Source organism: Pelmatolapia mariae, linkage group LG2 (genome assembly GCF_036321145.2).
Source record: "Pelmatolapia mariae isolate MD_Pm_ZW linkage group LG2, Pm_UMD_F_2, whole genome shotgun sequence".
Classification (NCBI taxonomy): Eukaryota; Metazoa; Chordata; class Actinopteri; order Cichliformes; family Cichlidae; genus Pelmatolapia; species Pelmatolapia mariae.
In genome coordinates this window covers 31,861,751-31,871,544 of record NC_086228.1, presented here as the reverse complement: position 1 = coordinate 31,871,544, position 9,794 = coordinate 31,861,751, and the positions used below count along the sequence as shown (strand labels likewise).

General features: G+C 41.2%; 1 protein-coding gene across 1 annotated transcript; it reads left to right on the top strand.

Annotated features, from left to right (window-relative positions):
- The first annotated feature begins 2,001 nt into the window (after nucleotides 1-2,001).
- On the top strand, nucleotides 2,002-4,026 carry LOC134637193 (piggyBac transposable element-derived protein 4-like). Its single transcript, XM_063487558.1, has 2 exons — nucleotides 2,002-3,386; nucleotides 3,494-4,026. Exons 1-2 carry the CDS (start codon nucleotides 2,127-2,129, stop codon nucleotides 3,908-3,910), a joined length of 1,677 nt encoding a protein of 558 aa, XP_063343628.1. The 5' UTR covers nucleotides 2,002-2,126; the 3' UTR covers nucleotides 3,911-4,026.
- Nucleotides 4,027-9,794: the final 5,768 nt, after the last annotated feature.

Sequence of the window (9,794 nt, the reverse complement as noted above, 5' to 3'; positions counted from 1 at the left end):
AGTCCGGGATGGTCCATTTGGTAAAGAAAATCAGTTGGGCATCTTTCTTGGTCTTTAGACAATTTCCAGATGATTAAACATGCAACTATTTTGCTGGTAATAACTGAAACGAGTGAAGAAAATCAACAGCCTATTTATGTAAGATAATTCATAATTTTATTGAAGGGGTTACATTGGTTGGGTCTGATTATTTTTTTTTGGGGGGGGGGGGGGGGTGGCTGTAAATTACAAGGAAGACCTCTTACACTTAAGTCAAAGTCAAAGTCAAAGTGTTGTTTTGAACAGAAAAGATTTGAGCTGCATAATAGCTAATAGAAAACATTTAACATGCCAACAGTTGAGCATACAGATGCAGCCCCAAAAGCTCCCAACATAAGTTATTTATTGCCCAGCATAGGTAATGATGCAGATTATTTCAAATATCATCCTACAAAAGTGCTCGTGTGAAGGAAAATTGCCCTGCTCCCTGCAAAGGTAGGGGTGGGTAGGGTGTACTGCTTGGCAGCTCAGTTATGGTACTGTTGGGTGGAAATGAGCCAGGTACAGCGTGTGGTGGTGGTGCACATGCATAGATGTGCCCACCATGGTGTGGTGGCAGGTTGAAAGGTTGTGGTGGTGGATGCATGACTTGTCTTAGCAGTAAAAATCCATCTGCAACTGAACTTGTCTCTCAAGAGTGACTCATAATTTACTGTGATGTTCAGAAGCTCGCCTCTCAGATGTCTCCATCATATCCAGAATTCTTTTCTTCATCTGTATGTCCACCTCTGCAACATTACGCAAATGTGTTTCAGTTGAAAGTCTTCTTTTAAGTCTGTCCTGTCTGTGGCCCTTGAGTTTTGCCTTGACAAAAGGTAGAATAAAATAATGAAAAACAAATTAACCACAATAAATGTTAAAAATAAATCAGTGGTGGAATACCAAGATTAATATTTACTTAAGCGCTACACTTAAATATTTTAGGTTAAGTGTTCGCTTTTCCTATACTTTTAACTCTACAACTTTCTTGAGGTAGTGATTCAACACCAACACAGTTACACTGCAGATTCAGATGAATTTAAATCTGTAATTATGATGACTTCGTATAGGTTAAGCTACACAGTAGTTAAAGAAATGAAGCTGAGCTGTATCATTACTAGGTCAAACCTAAAGGTGCTAAAGGCATCTATAATTGGGCTACTGAAATACAGTAGGGCATTCGTTTATACATGTATGGTAGGCTAACCTTATTTCGCCTGACAAGTCTCCCAGTCCACCCCCCCCCCCTTTTTTTTTTTGCTGTCTCATATTCCAGTGTGATATTGAGGAATAATTCCACCTCATTGTCTGTAACATGTACGACTCAGTTCTGCTTCTATGTGATGTCTTATCAGATTTTGTGCTTTTTTACCAAAATGTGCTATTTGGTTATACTGACTTTAGTAGGAAAGACTGGAATGCTTTTTAGTTCTCAAGTAAGAAGCCACACTTTTTCAGCTTCAGTTAAGAAGCTGAACTCTATGTGAATACAATCCTTTATTTCACACCAAAAAAGCTTTAAAAACCATCAATATTTGTAATATGTTTAATGTCTTTGTTTGATTATTCAATGTCTCGCACCCCTCTCTCTTTTTTGCAGTACTATTGCACATTCTCTGTTTGATGTTTTATATTTGTTGTTATTGTTCGTCTTGAAATAAAGTTAGAAGTAAAAAAAAAGTTCCGCCGTCTTTGTTTATGCTTTCCCGCTCTGGCTTCAAGACTTCTGATTGGCCAACATTTCTGCAAGGTTAGGATTATATCGCCACCTGTTGCTTTGGCGTGCTCCTTACAGCGATTGCCTTTTTTTTTTTTTCAAAACTGCACGTGCGGACGGGATTTAAAAAAAAAAAAAAAAAAAAAAACGAAAACGGAAAATCTCTGTTTTCAAAAATACCTGTCTACGTGTGGACGTAACCTAAACAGTACAGATATTTGTAGCTTTACGTTAGCTGGACTGACCGGAAGCAGGGTCCATGCGTCACCACTAACCGGATAGAGTTTTGAATCGGTTCAGTCCTGCATGTGCTTGCAAAAGAGAATGCAAGAGAAACGATCTCCTGGCCGCATAAGCAAATATATTTAAATATCCGTGATATCCAGTGATCATGAACTCTGAGTACGAGGATAGCTCCGCGTTATCCCCCGTGGAATCTGGGGACGAGGAGGAAGCGGAGGAGGTATCGGAGGCAGAAACAGAGCAGCTGGGGTCCAGTTCCGACTCGGATGAAGATGAAAGCGGAGAGAAAATTGATGAAACAGCAGCGGCTGAAGATGAAAACGGAGGAAAAATTGATGAAACAGCATGGACTTCAAAAAATGGAAAAATATCTTGGTCTCCCACAAACGCTGAGACGTTCCGCTACATCCCAGCAGCCACTGGTCTGACCCCGGGACCTACACGCTATGCCACTGCCCGAATCGTTGACCCCATATCCAGCTTCGCACTGTTGCTAACGGATGAGATCGTGCAGCATATTGTGTCCATGACAAACCTGCATGGGAATCGCAAAATCCCCGGCTGGCGAGATATAGACGCAGAGGAGTTTCGGGCTTATGTGGGGCTGCTCGTTTTGTCCGGTGTTTACAGGTCAAAACATGAAGCAACGATGAGCCTCTGGAGTGAGAAATGGGGACGGAGCATTTTCAGGGCTACGATGTCCGAGAAGAGGTTTCACCACATCAGCAGAGCACTGCGGTTTGATGACAAGCTATCCCGCTCCCCACACCGTGTTGACAAGTTGGCTCCCTTCCGCAAAGTCTGGAATATGTGGACGCACCGCCTGGAGATGCTGTTCAGCCCAGACAGAGATCTCTGCGTGGATGAACAACTCGTCGCGTTCAAAGGCAGGTGCAGCTTCAGGCAGTACATGCCAAAAAAGCCGGCCAAATATGGTATCAAGATTTGGGCAGCCTGTGATGTCAAAACATCCTACGCCTGGAGACTGCAGGTGTACACGGGCAAAGCAGCTCCAGATCGTGTTGAGGTCAACCAGGGGATGAGGGTGGTCCTGGACATGACAGAGGGGCTCCAGGGACACGTCGTCACCTGTGACAATTTTTTCACTTCCTGTGCACTGGCAGATGAGCTACTCAAGAGGAAAATGACCCTGGTTGGCACAATTCGCCAAAACAAGCCTGAGCTTCCACCTCATTTGCTCCAGGCAAAAAAGAGAGAGATCTTCTCCTCCATCTTCGCTTTTACGAAGACCCACACACTCGTGTCTTACATCCCCCGACGGGGCAAGAATGTGCTGCTACTAAGCACAAAACACCGCAGTCCAGACGTGAGCAATGAAGGGAAGAGAAAGCCTGTCATAATCCAAGATTACAACAAATGCAAAGGAGGTGTCGACAACCTTGATATGGTAGGTGTCATTACGCACCAGTTACGCATATATTTATTCATTCTTGCTCATATATTCTTGTCTAAAATTTATGTAAGTTTTATGTTTTATGCTTTTTTTTTTGTTAGGTTGTTGGCACCTACTCCTGCAGGAGGAGAACAAATTATTGGCCACTGGCCCTCTTCCACAACGTCCTTGATGTTTCACTTTACAACGCCTACGTCTTGTGGACATCAATCGACTCATCCTGGCAGAAGCAGAAAGGACACAAACGGAGGCTCTTCATTGAAGAAGTGGGAGAAATGCTGGTGAACCCACACATAGCAAAGAGAGAGCGCCTTCCCCGCTCATCAGCTGCTGCAGCAGTAGTCACAGATGTGACTGCAGCGGCTGCAGGCCCCTCTCCCATCATTAAATGTAAGGGCAGGAGGCAGTGCGACCTTTGCAAAGAAAAAAGGAGAAGAATTGTCAACACCTGCTGCAAATGTGAGAAGTATACATGCAAGGACCACAGTGTGTCCATTTGTAACAACTGCGCCGCCTGAGCAGGACTCTCACACCCAGACACATACTACCTCTCTCTCTGTCTCTCTGTCTCTCTCCCCATCCCCAACAACATAAATGTTCATGTTCGTCTTTCTAAAATAAATGTTTTTCTAGTTCAAACCGATCTTGTATTTTTATTTACATTATTTTTTATTTTATTTTAGAACGCAAGGTAATAAACATTTAGTGTGGAAAAAGTGAAAAACATATATCATTAGAGGTTCTAACTATTACATTTACTGTGCCCCTGCAAAAAAAATAATGATGAATCAAAATCATCGTTGGTGCCAATCTAAAGGCCTAATTATAATAGCAATGAAATCTTTCTTGAAATGTATTTTATGGAAAATATTTTAGTTTTTTTGGGGGGGGGGGGTTTGGTTAAATAAAACAGTGCAGCTATGTAAACATACTGGCCTTCAAAGGGTTAAAACCCCCAAAATATAATGACACTTGATACGAATATCTTAGGCAGAAGTAGTTTTAAAAGACGGACTCATTTAAAGTGGAAAACAATATTAATATATAACATTATTATTGCACTTTTTGGGAAGCTGCCAGTTTTTGTCATTAGGAACAATTACTTCAGGATATTTAAGGATCTCCTTAGGGTTAAAGGGGACATGCAATGCTACACATAACTGACATAGACGTAACACTGTGTGTGGAGCTGGATTTAAGAAATAAGTGCTTAAAGTTTTAACAACATGTTTACCGCCATTTTCTGTCAGTGGCCAACGTGACGTGGTGTTTGCGGCTCACTGACTAGTGATGGGAAGTTTAGGTCTTTTCAGAGAGGCGGCTCTTTTGGCTCCCAAATGGCTCCTAATTTATTATCATCCGTAGCCTCATATTTTAGCTTTACTAGGCTAATATGAATGCTTTGTGTGTTGATGAACCCTTTTGCATTTAGTGTTTTTTTATGAGAAGCTTTATAATTGCCTAATTTTGTTAATTTGTTCTGTTACAAAAGCAGGAATTCTTACTTTTGTTTAGTATTTTAATCAAACTTTTAATTTCAGTTCAACAGAAAAACAAAACACTGCAAACAAATCCACAGAACAGAACCAAACTCAGCAGCCAGACAGTCTGTCCTCAGTGCAGGTCTACATTCAGAAACATCAAATGCCTCAGCTGATTCGGTTTCTCTTAGTGAGTACCTGCTGCTTCTTTAAACTGCAGCCAGATGCTGCTTCGTTTACAGGTGTCAGTCATATTTATGTGTTTTTGCGATGCACTTGCACTCTCCTCCTCACCAGGATTGCTCCTCATCACATGAGCAGCGATCCTGGAATCTCACTACTTCCAATATCAGCATTTCATGTTGCAGGATCAATTCCCACATGAAAATATCAATATCTAATTTGATTACTTTCTTTTTTTATTCATAAATACGACGTACAAACAAAATTAAACTCAGTAGTATGTTTTGTCTGTCCACATTCACTCCGACCCACATACTGAATATATAAAAGTTGTGAGCATACTGCATGACTCGACTGTACATTTAATTCAGTTAGCTGTAAGGCTCCGATGACCACAGAGCTTTTAGATATAACATTCCTATTGCTTCAGTACCATATTCGGCCACGGCGTTCACCTGGGTAGCCTGCATGTCTGTTTTCTATAGTTCTATAATATGACAACCTGCCCAAGTATCTTTGTCACTAGTTTGCTGGCATTTTTTAAAATTCATTAAATCAAAAAAAAAGAACAAGGTTTTCATTACGTTACAACAGCATTCTGATGAGGGCCCTCAGTCATAACAGATGCTCTCTGCAACATCTGGACACAGCCAGCAGCTGTTTGACGCCCCTGCACCTCCTTAAGCTCCATTGTTCCACTGAAGGAAAAAGCACCCCAGACCATTATGGCGCCTCCTCCACTGTGGAGGATAGAAAACATCTACTTGTCATGCCAGTAACGTTGGAAACCATCAGGACCATCAAGGTTACATTTTCTCTCATCAGAGAATAAAAATTTCTTTCTCTCTTGCAAAGTCCAAACGGTCAGTTCTGTGGCGTTCAAGGAGACGAGGCCTTTGAAGACGATGCGGCTGCAGTCGGCACCAGTAACGGCCTTAATTTGGGTTGAGGATCATCCAGTGTCTTGATAAACAGCCAACTGGATCCTCTGGCTCAATGTTGGTGAAATTTTTGGGGGGTCTTTCACTTGACTTGTTCCATAACCCCCAGGATCATTTAAGAAATTCCAAATGACTGTCTTACTGCGTCCCACCTCAGCAGTGATGGCGTGCTGCAAGACACCCCGCTTATGCATTTCAACAACCTGACCACAGTGTGACTGCCTGACAGAAAATGACAACGAATCCACGCTTTTGCACAGATTTGGCCGTTTAAAGGCACGTGGTCCTAAACTTTTGCTCAGCTGTGAAACAGCCTGTCTCAGTTTAAGCCTTGTTCTCAATAAATTGCATGCTCAAAAAATGTTTTGTCTCACTCCCATTTCTTCTTGTTGCATGTTGAAGCTGTACCTTGTTAAGATCCATCCATGCAAAATATGACTTTTTTTTGGCCATTTTTCAAGTGATCTTAAACTTTTGATCGGGACTGTAATCAGTTCTGTCAGGTTTTTTCTGTCAGTATTTCATCTCTGTCTTCATGTGTGTTGTGAGTCTTCTTATGGTCGTGTTTGATATGTTCCTGTAGGCTGTTCCTTCATCGTTCTTTATGTTTCAGTGTTAATGTTTGTATCAGTCCTAAGTTTTACTTTCCATCCCGATTTCCTGATTGCTCTCTGCTGTTTACTCATCTGATTTCTAATAGCTCTTGATATTTTTTAAAAATAAAGGTAAAAAAAAAAGAAAAGAAAAAAGCCAAACACGCTACGGCAATAAGCAAGAGAGCCAGAAGAGTTAGTTGACAATACAGGCCACTTTAATCATCGGTTTGGAAATGCACAGGGGAAAAAAAAAAAATCACACATGAAACAAAACACAATAACAGAGAAATATAATTAATCTCAAATTAATTTTGCCCAAACACATGGTTAGCATATCAGGAAAAACTCATGCCCTGTACAAACTTGAAGTATTTGTAATGACCAATGTGGTGCAACTGCTGTGGTTCCAAAAACAGGCCAGTTGTCTTGCCTTTGGCTTCCATGACCACTGATGTCAGAAACTTTTCAAATGTTATCATTTATTTAGAGTTTATTATTTGAGTTTCTGGTTTCAGGTATTAGTGAAGACAGTATACATCATGGTTATTTTGTGATGCATGACAAAATAACCCATTACAGTCTAGATGGGCAGTAAAGCAGCGTATGCTTTCAGCTTGATCTTTAGGTTGCTGCTATATAACTGCAGCTAGTCATACAATCACTTGATCAACTTCTCAGGCAGATCCCTCTCTGGCTCACAGCCAATGGGTGAGTATTGATCAAGTGTGCAAACCATTCCTCCCTCATGAAAGTGGTTTATGCAGGTGATTAATGGTGTAAATTTGGGTTAAAATAGCATTAAATGCCTTTTTTTTAAACTTTAATCACTGCATAAACTCTACTAAGATAAACACTTGTTTATAATTAACTCAGTTTTTTAGATACCATCCAAGCTTCGGATGGGTTGATGGATTGGTATGACACTGAAGATAAGTAAACATAACTTTCCTGTCCCATTCATGTTGGCTAAGCTATCAGGAGTCACACAGAGTCTAGTAAGCGAGTCAAAACCTGAACCAAAATTTTTTAGAAAAGTACTTAACAGTTTGGACATTTCAAACTTTTCAAATTTCTTTCAACTAAATCATGAGTAAAAACCAATCAACAGTGTAAGTTTGACGATAGCAGTGGCAGTGTTACTAAGAACTCTGTTAGTGGAGGTTTTGTTGAGGTGTGGATTCTGACTTCTTTTCCTCCACAGGACACAGTTCTGTAAAGGGAAGAAAGATTCACAGACAAACAGGAATAGTAAGATAAACTGATCGTTCTGGAGAAGTGACATCAAATGCAAATCCTTAGGTCCTCCCCACCTCCAAGTGTCCTTTACCCTCCATTAAATGCTAAATATGTAGATTACCTTTCTCTCCAAGGGGTCATGTTCTTACACAATAGATGGCAGTGGCTGTAAATTCTATTGTTTCTCATCCTGTCTTACTTTTACTACAACCACACAGATTCTTGTGACGAGATGAACTTTGGAGTCATTAACATTGTGGAACGTAGATAGATAAGATAAGTTTGTTGTAGTCTGTCTTACTTCATGTTTATATTTTTTCTTTAACTTTCATCTTATATTACCAGATACTGCTACAGCATGGAAATCATCCAGCAACCAAACTGTAACCAACAGCAACCAGCAACTGCATGACAATCTTCTTGAGAAGCTTTGCAATCTTAGCTTGGATTGGGGACAAGCAGGGTCCAGAGTGGTGTGTGAGAAAGCTGAAGTGTATTAAGAAATGTGGGAGTAAAACAAATCTTAGCTAGTCGGCCATTAATAGGGCTTTGGAGTTGACGTCACGCCGCAGTGCATTGTGGGATCGCGGCGCCATGTCAGAAGGCCACAAATCAAAACAAACACTGTGTTGGAAGCAGGACTGCCAGAACCACGCTTAAAATCAACGCAAAAGACAAAGGGCTGTATCGCGACCGACTGCGCCCAGACGCCAAGAAACGGTACTTTGAAAAAATAGCGTGCATCGGTAATGTGGACCCGTATGAAATAAGGCAGTGGAGCGGAAACCCAGACAGCCTACCGCCGTTGTCCTATCCCGATATCGTCGCGTACCTTGTCTGTGGAGTCAGCGCATACACGGAGAATCATTTTCGGAATTATAAATTCCTGGAGGCGCACATCTAATTCACAAACGGTTGGGTACAAGATTTGGCCGTTTTTAAGCCTCCACGTTGTGAGTACGTTGACCATATGACCAAGATACAGCCAGAGGTTGCCAGCTGTGCGTTGCCATGTATATAGTTTGCATTTCATGTGTATGTACTTGCTAAGTACATATCAACAGATCTTGAATAAAAAAAATAAACATACTTTTCTTTTCTGTTTCATATTTCATATGCTGGTTTGCCTGCAATAATGCCAAATAATACGCTACTCCGTCAACATGATGTGGTTCTGCAGCATCACACATTAGGATCTTTATCTAATTATCTATGACCTCAGCGCATTCAAAATAACACTAAAAGCCTATTAAGAGAGATATGAATTTATTTAGAACTCACCGGAAAGAAAATGCCGCGAGCAAACCAACAAAAAATTGGGGATGGCAGAGAACTCGATATCCGCTCGTCTGACCGCTGCAATCCAAGCCTGACGTCTTCGTTTAGTAATATCGGATACATGAGATCCCTCCCGTTGCCTCCAGGAGGGGAAACGATGAAAAGAGAGCCCATTTTCCAGCTTCCTGCCACCTGAAGAGCTTCAGCTCCATTCACTGTGTTTTTCACTGCCTGTCCTTCAACAAGATTCCCAAGATGTGTGACTGACCAGAGGGCCGACTGGATGTTACAGTGACTCACTATAACGTACTGTAACAATCAGATTTGCATTCTGTTTGCAGTGGAGGTCAGTATAAGGATCAACATGCATTTGTGTGCACATTTCAAGTGAAAGATCAAATTATTTGGATGTTATGTTTTTCATGTGCAAGCAATTTATTTGGTAAGTCTTTCTCGCTGCCCGTGAACTCCAACTCTGGTTGGAGTTGTTGGAGTGCAGACTATTGTCATTAGCTACAATTAAAGGTGGTGGAGTTGGCCCCTTTCACTGGTTGCTCCCTTGAGACCACCAGAACAGGTTGGCATGTACATGGTTTTTTATATAGCGCTTTTCTACTATACCTGAGCGCTCAAAGCACTTTATAGAACTTGTCTCATTCGCTTTCTTTCTGTTTTTTTTTTATGTAT